Genomic DNA, 12886 nt, shown 5'->3' on the forward strand with positions numbered 1-12886 from the left:
CGCCCTTTGTAGGTCAGTGTCAAGAAGGGCACAAAATTCCAGGCCAGAAATATATGTATTTGTAATCAATAAGAATGACTGTCTTAAAATGATGAGAAAAACTCACCAAACATGTGTCATTATATATATATTTAATTTTTTAATAGTAAGTAGCATTCAACTAAATTCAAAACATTATTAATTAAGTGTGTGGCAAGGAAAATTATGTCATCGATCCAAATATCAGAATATAAATATCATACCAGACTGAGCATTCAAAAAGATTATAAAGATCCATCCTAGCTAATGAGATGCTGATGGCAAACTACAAAAGGATGGCGCTTTCTAAAATAATGTAAAATGTTTAATTATTTTATTCTGACATTTCTCTATGTATTCAGCCTAGCAGGAATGATAATGTATTTTTGTTCAATTTCAGGGCTCAAATTAGAGAAATCTCAGTAGAGGGAGTGATGCTTTTGAAACGCACTGCTCTTTGTTTTGATTTCATCTGATGTGATGTAAAGGTCACTGCCTTTTGAAGGAAGCTTTCTTTAGTGGAGCTGAATGGTGCAGATGAAGTCAAAATAAGAGTGAATTTAATAGCAGCCCTGGATTTTATCATTTAGGTGGTGGGCCATCCTCTCTCACGATGCTCTCCAGATAAGTCTGGCCCATTAGTGCCAAATGAGTCACCTGCATTTAAGCTTGCGACACTATTCTCAAGTTCTGTAAAAATGCCCTACTTGTGTTTCTCATCAAAAGTGTTCCCATATGGGCTTCCCTGGTGGCGCAGTGGTTGGGAGTCCGCCTGCCAATGCAGGGGACACGGGTTCGTGCCCCGGTCTGGGGGGATCCCACATGCCGCGGAACGGCTGGGCCCATGAGCCATGGCCGCTGAGCCTGTGCGTCCGGAGCCTGTGCTGTGCAACGGGAGAGGCCACAACAGTGAGAGACCTGCGTACCACAAAAAAAAAAAAAAAGTGTTCCCATATATATCCAGAAGTTCATTTCAATTTTCAAAGCAGACAATTAATTTCAAAAAATAAGTAGAAGAATACAAATTAAACATGATTATGTGTAGAAATCGTTTGTGGACTTGAACTTCCTGTTCATAGGGAGGTATATAGCACACTCTTTGCTGGAATAATGCCGACCCTGTTTCAAATGAAAGATGGATATTTGGAAATGTGGGTCCCCTGAGAATTGAGCCCCCTGGTAACCCCACAGCTTAATTATCAATACTGAGAATCAAGACCGCTCCATCAACATGACTTGAATATTCATCCTAGGAAATGAATGTCCAGGAACTTAAGGCCTTAACCTTAAGTACTTTCATTGTTAGCTTCAGGAACTTTCCAAAAATCCACTCATCCGAGCTACAGAGTAACGGGCCATTTCCTTTCTCTAGACAACAACAGATCATCAACTGGACAAACCAGTCACGTCAGATCAACTGCTTCTCATCAAGACTCGGGCCAAGACACTGCCCAGGTAGGCATCAATCCTAAATATTTTAAGAATGCTGTTTCTAAAAATTAGTTGTATTTATTTTTTAAAGGTAATACATATATATGGTTAAAAATTCAAAAGGCATAGAATAGAACAGATTTCTGGAGTAGAGATGGAAGCCCAGAGTCACCATTTATTTTCCCTCTTCTCAGAATCACCCCAAATCAAGAAGGTAAGTGAAAATCAGAAGTGCGAACTCCATCTCAATGGCTGATGACTGAACTGTCATGCCATAGAGGGTGGAAAGAGCCCTGAAGGCAGTGGAGAGATGAAGGTGTGTCACCTCATCCTGTCCCCCACCCTGGGGGCTGCCCTCCCCCGAACAGTAATGGTTACCTGTCGATAATAACAAGTACTTGTTACTTGTATATCCTGAAGAGTCCTAAACTTTTTTAACTGAGGTGTAACTGACATATGACATTAGTTTCAGGTATACAACATAATGATTCAGTATTCGTACATATTGCAAAATGACCTAAACTCTTATTTGAAGAATTCTGCCCAATCTCAACCAGACCTCCCCAGTAAAAACACTTAAACTCAGACCCCCAACCTTATGAATATCCACCCCTGACCTATCCCTTCTGAGACATTGTTAAGACCGCTGAACTGGTGGTTTCCCTCATATAATAAGTATTAACATTTCACTTTGCTTCATCAACAGATAGTTCAGATGACCTTTTGGGGCAGTCTACACCACAAAGGCAGATGAGAAAACGGAGGCTCAGATAAGTGAGTAGCTTAAGGTTATAGAAAAGCAGAGCCAGACGCTGGTCCAGGCCTCCTAACACTAAGTCCAGTATCCTGTGTTACACCTGGGGGACCCTGAAGATCATCTCCTCCAAGCTTTAAATTTAAATAATTTCCCTGTTTATACAACAGTCCTCCAGATACCTTACATCTGGGATGTGTTTTGTATTATTTTCCCCAAATATTTGTTATTTTTTAAAGAGTTATTTCTAAGACACTAATATGTGACTAATGCCCGCCAGTGATGGACTTGCCCAAACGTCCCAGCTCAGGTCTTCTTTCCATGCCTCCCGGGGGAGGAACCTCTCAGATGAAACTAAAGACTATAAGTCTATGGAAACAAAACACTTAGGAAAATCAAGAGTGACAGGAACAAGTCTCCATCGGGCCTCCCTTTTGTATCAAGGCAGCCCCATCCATTAAGGTATCGAGTCTGCACCTCCTGGTCTTAAAGTTCTTTCCTTCTTAAAGCCTCCTTTCAAAATGCAGATGGTCAAGGGAGAGGCGACTTCTCCCCCAGCTTTATTGAGGTACAAATGACAAATAACATTGTGTACATTTAAGGTGTACAACACGATTTGATATTCATATATATTGTGAAATGAGTACCACAATAAAGTTAGTTAACACGTCCCTCTCCTCAGTTACTGTTTTTTGTACTGTTTTTGTGTTTGTGTGTGTGTGTTTCTGTATGTGTGTGTGTGTGTATGTCGTGAGCACACAAGATCTACTCTCTTAGCAAATTTTACGTATACGATCCAATATTATTAACTTCAGTCACCATGCTGGACATTAGATCCCCAGAACTTAAAACTGGAAATGTGTATCCTTTGACCAGCATCCCTGCATCTCTCCTACCTCCCAGCCCCTGGCAATCCCCTATCTCCTCTCTGTTTCTAGGAGTTTGACTTTGTTTTTAGATTCCACATGTAAGTGACATCATATAGTATTCGTCTTTCCACTTCTAAGTCACCTGGCAGAACTTCCTTAACAGAGAGAAGGGGGAGGCCTGGGGGAGGAGAGGGTCGGTGGGAGCACGGAGACCCTGGGAGAGTGCTGGAAACCTTCCTTCCTCTCCAATTTGTGCAGGGCTATTTGAACCATTGGCCCCAGGTGACTGTAAATGTTTTCCTTTTCTTTTTAATTTCTCTTCTCCTCTCTCTTTTTTTTCTCTTTTAGTTTTTGTTGTTGTTTCTGCTCAGGTACTCATAAATTTTCTCTTTTTAAAACCACTTCTGTACTTTTAAAAATCAACAACTAAATGTTCCACTCATAATGTCAATTAGCAGTAAAGGATGTATTTTCTAGCATTATTGTATATGTGCTTTAACATAACTTTAAGAAAATACTGGGGAGTCTCATCCATCCAGTCCATTCAATGTTATGACCCTGTGCACCCACAAAGTTAGTTTTTATTGCCAAACCAATCAGCGAATCTGTCAGAAGTCTGCTTGTTATTTTTCAATTCAAATAACATGTTAACACAGGCCCTTGTGACATCCATGTATTGCTAAGGCCTAATTCTAAGGCAGATGAATTCTCGGAAGGAAGTTTTCCAAAAATCTGTCGCTTGGATGGACAATAAGGTGCTGCCGATGGGGCCCTCGTTCTGGGAAAGCCATGCGGGAACAGCCCCTGTGTTCGGTCACCCAGAGGACTGGACATCTCAGATCAGTGAACCCTAGAACTTCACCTTTCTTTTGGGTGGATGGGAGCACCACCTTTCTTTTGTAAACTGGGAGAAGGTGAGTAGGAAAGGTGGTGGAAAAGGGAAAGTGGAAGAGCAAGTTTAAGAAAGAGTTCACAGGAATGGGGTGTATGGAGGAGGTCACCTCCTTCCAAGGGTCCCTGTCTGCCTCTGCTCTGAAGGTCTCTGGGAACCTCTAGGGCCCCTTCTGGAAACTTATTCTGGGCAGGTCAGTAAGGTCGCTTGATTCCTAATTTGGCAGATAGACTCTGGATATTAGGATCTCCTCGTGGGTGGTTTCTGGTTCCTGGGGGTGAACCAGAAATCCAGCACCCAGCTCATGACCTGTTTTGTGTGACCAGGGAGAGTCTTCAAGACCCTAGGGACTGACTGTGCCATGAACGTGTCTAGTACAATTCCAGCTGGATAAAGAACCTGGAGGACCACGTAGTGTTTGAGGCCAGCCTCGTGGTGTTATCTGATGGTAACGCCAGGATTGAGCCAGTTGGAAGCAAACTGAAGTTGGTTCACAGGTGGTTATATTTGCTTAGAAGCTCTCCTTTCTCTATTTCAATGAGACCTTTCAGTTTCATCTCATCATATTCTTTGGTGATAATATCTAAGCCCCAGAAATATTTATTCTTATCTCATAGAAGGGACTCCAACACACACTCAACTGTATGCATGAATCGTCAGCCAACATAAAGAATAAATACACAGAATCCTGTCTCGATGAGTTAGGATTGTTTCTGGCACACAAATTTCAGGTAGTGTTACAAAGTCAAAATAGTTTCTCAAATCATATCTATTAGCCTTATTTCCTCATTCCAGTTATCCAAGTTCTAGTGACAGAGATTCTGGCAAAATGCTTTCATGACTACTCTTAATAACTCAGGTGGGGTAGAAGAGAATCAAACTCCTTCCCTTTAGCACAGTTTGGATAGGGCTTCCTCCTATGAATTTATCTATTCACCTTGTCAGCCATTCCACCTCCAGCTCCAATATTTAGGTGTATTTCTTATACATGTCTATGTAATACAGAAACCAATAAATTATATTCCAAATACTTATGCATTTTTATAATGATCATGTTACTTTATATTAAAACATAGTCTTATAAAATACCCTTAAGCAGCTAGCTTAATTTTCCTTTCTGATACTTCAAGGCAGATTTTAGAAAGTAGCATTAAAATTATGTGCTTATGCTTATTTTATAAGCATTCTAAAATGGATATACTTTTGATTCTTATAGATTTTAAATACATTTATTTTTAATAATTAAAAAGCTTTCCCTTTTACCATTTTCCCCTTAGACTGTGATTTGTCTTTTAGAGATCACAAAAGACAAAATCTGTAAAAGTTATTTTCATCTTTCTGTAAATGTTTATACTTATAATTTATGTTTAAGTGCATGAAAGAGAAAAAATGGCTGGTTGAGCTAATAAAATATTACTTTTTCAGGAGAGACGTTAATGATGTGTTTGACATTATTTTAAAGTACATAGTTACCCAAACCTACTCTGTAGCAGAAAGTATATATTGATACTCAGAAAATTAGTTCATTATTTTTAAAAAAGCTCCTTTTTGCTTAACTTAATCCTATTTGTATTTAAATATGTATCAGTGTTAAACGATGTTACCTTAAAATTTTAGTGACTGCGGTCTCCTTTTCTAGAAGGTTCCTTGCCCTGATGCTGAAGACAGACTTGCGAAGCTGTAAAATCATGAGTGTGACTTTAGTTTCAGAATATAAAAGGGAGAGGGAGGAGATATGGGGATATATGTATACGTATAGCTGATTCACTTTGTTATAAAGCAGAAACTAACACACCATTGTAAAGCAATTATACTCCAATAAAGATGTTTAAAAAAAAAAGAGTGTAAAGGGGAAATATACTGACAAATCATTACACACACAAAACAGATAACACTATGAAAACAATACACATGAATTTTTTCATCATATGATTGATTCTATCATTTAATTTTAATTTCTACCTTTACTTTTATTTGAATAGAACTGCAAACAAGCTTGTGAGGCCACGTGTCACAGCTGTGGGGGCGACACACTGGCTATGCTCATTGGTAGTAATGTCTCCTTACATCCGAATAGGGTTTTCAGTTTCCAAAGAGTTTAATGTTGCAATGACTACTGGACCCTTATTGCCGTCGTTTAGTAAAATGTTGTCTAATCCACATTACATCTGATTCTGGGACCCAATACTAATCTGAATGATGAGTTCAAGAATTGTTTTGCCTATAGACATAGAGACAAATGAGACCAACTTTCAAGGTTTCTTCCTCCTTGGCGACGATGAAATTAACCCAGGAGAAAGGACTAAGAAAAAAAATTCTGGAGGCTGGCTACAAACCAGAAGATACACTCCGCAGACTCAGCTCTGTACTGCTTGATAGTTACAGAAGTAAGATTGGTGACAGGTGTACAGGGATCCAGGGTGGGTAGGAAAAGGGCAGAGAAAGAAGAGAGAGACAACACCAGCCTGGGAAGATTCAAGAACTAGGAAGTGTAGCTGCAGACCTCAGATACTTGGACAATGTCCCGTTCATTCTGATCAATAGATTAGACCAGATTTCCTGAGCACTTAGCATGATTTTAGTGACTATTGGAGAGTCATGAGATTATCAGTAAAAAGCAGGGTGCAGTAGCTAGTAAAATGCTAGGTGCTATGCCCCATAGAAAAGATAAGGGGGGCTGTAGGGCTCTGCGTCGGGGAGAATTAGGTGTGTCTCAAATAGTTAGCAAAGACTTGACTGAAGAAGAAGTCGTATTGGGCCTTGAAGGACAGTTAAGATTTCTACAAGCGAAGGAAGCAGTGGGTGAAGGACTAAAGCTGGACATGTGCACAGGGCAGGTTAACCTGGTGCAAACTCCCTGTGCAAGTGCTGAGCTAGGCGGTCCTTTAAGCAAGGAGAATGGAGGAAACACTTTCAAACAAAGTTGAGGGAGGAAAATCGAGCAGGAGACAGAATAACTGTATTCAGAAAAAACAGACCATCCAGTTTCTCTTGAACAAGAGATGGGTAACCTGAGGTACAAAGCCACAGAGCTCCAATCTGCAAACAAACCTATAAACGAATGCTAGATGTCAACCCATGTGGCCATATTGCCAGAGCTGGGGAAGTGCTGGTCATCACACCACAGCTGACAACCTACATAGCATCATCACTAGCAAGAGAACTTTCCTATTTCACAGCAAATCTGTAATGAAGGGAAGGGTCACTGCACACACTGGCTATTTCCCTCACGTGAGGAGAGGCGGTACACTCTTTTGTTTCCAATAATGAAAAACTGAGCTGGTTTCGTTATTCACTAGAACTCTTGGGAGAATAAATTAATGTGTAGATAAGGAAACCAGAGTGGAAGTCATTTTTTTTCCTTTTTGAAATTATATTTTCAGGGTAACACACAAAAGGCTGTTTGCCATGATCGAATCAGGAAACTTTCTTACATCTTCTCTCCTCTGCTGACGCGTGACTTTGTGCATTGATTGAACCTCCCCGAGGTGACAGCTCATCTCCTGAGGAACAGGGTTTAGAGTCACTTTGGAGACAGAAGACTCAGCTGAAAGTGCTCACCAGTTACGAAAGGGCCCAGGCTACAGAGGCCCCGGGAAGGCGAGTTTCAGGAGAGAACTGTGGATCCCACACTTGCCTCATCTTCAAAGGACGAAGACAGGCCTTAGCCGTCTTGCCCCTAGTGTAAGGTGATGGTCTGAACTCAATCACCCGGCTTCTGCCCTTGTAACTGGGCAGCTGACACTTAAAACAGCGTTCTTCACGCTGGGGAAAACCTTTGCAGACACTGGGACAACATGTGTTGTACTGTTTCCAAATTACTTCTCGCACTGCACATGGCTTCTAAAGGGCTTCCAAGTCTCCTTTGTCGTAAACTTGAACCAGGTAAAACAGAATATGCTATTAATCTGTACCAAGGAGTCCTTGAAAACTGCTTTTGTAATGAACAACAGAATAAGTAGAATAAACACCGTAATAGAATAACTTCAATTCAGGTTTGGGATATTCTTGAAAGAAGAAAGGAGATTATCTATAGCTATCTATCTACCTCATCTATCTACCTACCTACCTACCTGTATGTGACAGCCTTGATATGTACTTAGAAACTGTTCTTTCTGCTGGTAAATAAAGGCCTGTAGTGACTATCTAGTTCTATTTCTTTAGTAAAGCTTCGCGCAGTTCCTTCAGCAGACAGCACCAGCTACACTGCTCTGCAGTGCCCTCTTCTGGCTCCAGAAGATACTGACAGGACCTGAAATAATGATCAAAGCACTTAAGGAATGACAGCTTATGAAAGGTGTAACTGTTCACTCTGGATATAAACCTTTCAGAAATGCAGGACTTAAAAAGAAGGGTATGGGTGACATATTTACATAGCATTTGAATTGAAAAAAATAAAAGATTAGTTGAAAAGCCTCTTTCTTTGGGTGATTTTATATTTGTAAACCTGATGCATTCAGCTCCCCAAGATAACTGTTCTGTGACTGAATTAATAATCAAAAACAAATACATTAAATTTAAATGTTCAAACAAAACATAAGTGATTTTTTTTAAGTCTTAAAATTTTAATTTACAAGATTGTCCCAGAATTGTGCACTTGAACATGGAATTCAAGACCCTGGAACTTCAAATCATTTTGCATCGAGTTATCTGTGGTTGAATACGTTGGAGCTAAAGGGCGTAGCAATGGAGCGGTCGAGCCAATTTTCTGGCACTGCCTTTAGGTGTTTTCATCTACAGGTTCCTCTTTTATTCCCCCTTACAGTTGAAGACCCTGGGCCATTTGACCCATAGCTTCCTGGAGCCTGGATGTTGCTAAGTGTACATTCACGGTATAGAGTTCACCATATTCTTCTGTCCTCTGTACTTTCTGCAAATTGGCAACTGGATTCTGAGTTTCATCACACTCAGGTTTGATCAGAATGCACATCATGTCTGGTTGTCCCTCTTTCTGTGATGTTAGCAGTAGTGATATTCGTTGCTTAGATGATTGATTCATCCAGTTTGTAAAACTGTCATTTCTTTTTCATTTATTAGTTGGATTACTTTTATAATGAGGCACCTCCCCACATGTATTATTTGGTTACTCAGTAGTTCAGTTCATAAGGAGAAGGCAAGATATATGCTTGATTCTTTACCTGTCTATAGGATAGCATTCCCTTCCTGATTCTCTTTTTCTTGTAAGTTTTGTAGGGAACTTGACTTTGGTGATTTTCGGTTGCTCATTTTCATGCAAAATTTGTTTTCCTGCATTTCCAATATTTCTCTCCTAACTTCAGAGCTTCCTCTTCTGTTAGAATACAGGGATCAAGTGTGGCAGCTTTCCTTCTGGGATTTCCTGGCTCTGCTTTCACTCCCCCCTGACATTACCAATTTTATCTGGATCTGCTCTTTCCTTTATCACTCTTGTTATTTTTGATTCCACTCCTGGATGTTTTTCTGTTTCTTTAATTAATTAATTTATTTTTGGCTGCGGGCTTCTCTAGTTGTGGCACGCGGGCTTAGTTGCGTTATGTGGGATCTTTGTTCCCTGACCAGGGATCGAACCTGGGTCCCCTGCATTGGGAGCATGGAGTCTTAACCACTGGACTGCCAGGGAAGTCCCCTGGATGTTTTCCTTTAGTGTAGAGGGAAGAGGGTGTTTGCCTGTTCCCAGAAACATTTGATGCCCTGCAACTAACCTTGGCTTCTTCCCTACAGTGCTGTGTGTTATTGACTGAATGTTTGTGTCCCCCCAAAATTCATATGTTGAAGTCCTAACCCCAGTGTGATGATATTAGGAGAGGAGCCTTTGGAAGGCAATTAGGTTCAGATGAGGTCATGAGGATAGAGCCCCTGTGATGGGCTTCCTAAGAGGCAGCAAGTGTCCTGTTGCTGGCGATCAATAAACTGCTTCATAAAACCTTCCCTTTGCAAAAGAAGTACACATATGTTAAGCATTATTAATGAAATGGAGCAAGGGATGGCATTTTGCAATGATGCATTTGCCTGAGCTAAAATAAAGCAGTGACAAAAGTTCACAGAAAATAAGACATGTCACACCAAAAGGCATTTAGATTTAATTACAAACATAATTTGCAAAATGTTTAATTCAGAGAAAAAATCTGCTTTTATCTTTATTATCTCTTTCTTCCTGCTGTTTTAGTGTTTTGTTGGTTGATATTTTTCTAATTACCTGAGTTGAATACTTGGAACATTAATGTCAACATGTATTCCTTTATTAAATACACAGTCGAGGCTATGATTTTCCCTCTAAAAATGCCTTTAGCTACTTCTCATAAGTTTCATATATATTATGTTCATTATTTTTCAGTTCTAGATATTTTTTATTTCCATTGTGGTATCTTCTATACTCCCTCAGTTATTTGGAAGTGGTTTTAAAATTTTTAAATGTGTAGGTGATTTTTGTGGTTGTTATTTGGTTTCTAATTTTATGTTGGTCAAATAATTCCTTCTCTAAGATACTGATTTGGTTTATATTCAGAATTCCTTTGTGGTGTAGTAAGTGGTCATGTTCTATAAATCATTCATGTGTTCTTGAATCAGAATGTATATTCTTTAGTCATTGAATGAAGAATTGTATAAATGGCCATAACATGAAACTGGTAAACTGTATATTTCAAATCCTCTAAATCCTTATTCATTTCCTTGGCTGTTTGATCATGTGTTGAGGTACTATATTACACATTTTAAACTTAATCTTCAAATTAATCTTCATAGGTAGTATTATTATCTCTTTTTTACAGATGGGAAATCTGAGGTTCATAGAAATTAGGTTGTCTAATGTTACCCAGATAATAAATTGCAGAATTATGATTAGAGTTCTGGATTGTACAGCTTTTCACTACACCATGACGTCTATGTAAAATGTCACCATATTTTAAAAGTATTTTAAAAAGCAGTATTAAAAAAAAAGAAGTATAAAAAAAGAATTTTCCAAGCTATACTGTAATAAAACATTGTCTGCTTGACTTGGAAGATTTGGTTTGCACATATAACATGCTCTTACTTCTCCCAACTCCTAATACAAAATCTAAACTAGCCAATTTTTTTTTCTTTGTTCTATATATCCATAACTGATTTTCAGAATAACAATGCTGAAGCATGAAAAGAGATCAATGACCTTTCTAACCCATTAGAGCCAGGATGGTTTATAGGATTTATATTTTACATTTATTGAATCCTTAAAATCAGGGATCCACCACAACTTTTAGTTAACCAGAACATTAATTCAATTTATTCAATCACCTGGGAGTAACCACAAACCTACCAGGGAATATTAGATTCCTTTGGGATGCTCCATGCTTAGATCTAAGGAACCATCTTTCACTCTAGTGATCTTCAAAATGAAGCCATTAATATTTATTTGAGAAAGAAAACCACAAACATTATAAATATTCAACTAACTTTTCTGATTTGGAGTTGTTAACAGTACATTTCTGTTGCTAAGTGGGAAAAAGTTTGAGAGGCCTTATTTTTCTTTTCTCACTTTGAAAATATTAACAGATTGATATTAAGTGGGAGAGAATTTATAAAAACATATGACCATTAAGCCCCAAATCATGGTCCAGTGAACAAGGCTTGATGAATGTCATTTCTGTTGGAAAGGTATAGTGTAATTATTATAATGAGCCACTTTATTGAATAAGTCTCCCACATAAAACACAGTAATTGGAACTGAGCAATTACTTAAAATTACACAGGTTGAAGGTGGTACCTCATTTATCCGTATTTGAATTTTCATGCACCTGTGAACTGAAAATTAATCCCAAAGTGCATACAACAGATCCTGTGCATGGCAAGATGTTTCCATAAAATAAACTTTTTGCAGAATTGACATTATGCTTAGAAAGAATTTTAAAAACGTGATTAGTGTTGGTGGCAGCAAGATTAAAATAGTCCTATTACAATGTATATAAAGGTGAATACCATTGTATTAGGAAGGTGTGTTAGGAAGGTTTGAAATATGTCTTAGAATGTGACTTTTGTAAAAAGGGAGTTTTAGATGATGGGTCAAGATTTCTGATCTTAAGTTATTTCAACATCATAAATTTATTTCAACATCATAAATTCTGAATCCTGAGAAAATACCAGGCAGGAAGGTTAAAAAAAAAATAAAGATGTACGTGTACAAGCACATGTGCAGACACGTGCACACACACACACAAACCTCCCAAATCTTTACTCTTCCTTTGGGGTCCAGGGCACCCCATACATGTCAGTCCCTGCTCTGTGTGTGAAACATCTTTTTGTCTTTCTGTGAATTCCACTAGATCATAAGCTCCATATGATAAGGATGGTGTATTCCTTGTCCACTACATTTTCCTCCAGTCTAGCACTGTGCATAGTTCATTTCTGAGATATATTGAAAGAATGAATAAATTTCTTAATATTAAAAGATAACTCTCTCTGTGTTCTACCTTTTTTTTCCCTTATGAAATGAATCCTTAAAATAACAGATGTGAAGCAGGTAAAAATTACAAAGGAGGACTGCTTATTTTGAAATGTCTCTATTCACTTGAGATATAGGACAGTCTTGTAAAACTAGAAACTAAATGATTGGAAACTTCATTGGCTTGGCTTTTTGGCACTTGAATTTTATGACTGTGTTTTAGTCACTAATGCTTGTCATTGCAGAGTTGGTCAAATCTCCAACAACTTATATCTCAGCTAAACTAGTATAATAACTGATGAGGCAAAGCATGAGGGGAAAACATTATCTTCAATTACAGAAAAAAGTTAGATATGTTTATATATAGTGCTAACTGGTAATAAAATACAATACATGCTAGGGAGATTTAGATTATATAAGTAAAAAACAAAATGACTTTGTGGTTATAGTTCATATAAACAGAAAGACAAAGACTGAAAATCTGTGGATTTATGATTCTGGGAGAAAATGCCAGATGCTTTTAACCAAGC

At 38.5% G+C, this 12886-nt stretch overlaps 1 protein-coding gene across 1 annotated transcript in view; it reads right to left on the bottom strand.

Moving 5' to 3' along the window:
* The window catches only part of NALCN (sodium leak channel, non-selective), a 261887-nt gene that overhangs the window by 64070 nt on the left and 184931 nt on the right, over window positions 1-12886 (bottom strand). The window contains exon 18 of the mRNA XM_082602462.1: window positions 5569-5642. Coding sequence (XP_082458588.1) covers window positions 5569-5642 — 74 coding nt within the window. The remainder of the gene's footprint in view (window positions 1-5568; window positions 5643-12886) is intronic.

This window comes from Mesoplodon mirus (genome assembly GCF_964341445.2).
Source record: "Mesoplodon mirus genome assembly, chromosome: 17".
Taxonomy (NCBI): Eukaryota; Metazoa; Chordata; class Mammalia; order Artiodactyla; family Ziphiidae; genus Mesoplodon; species Mesoplodon mirus.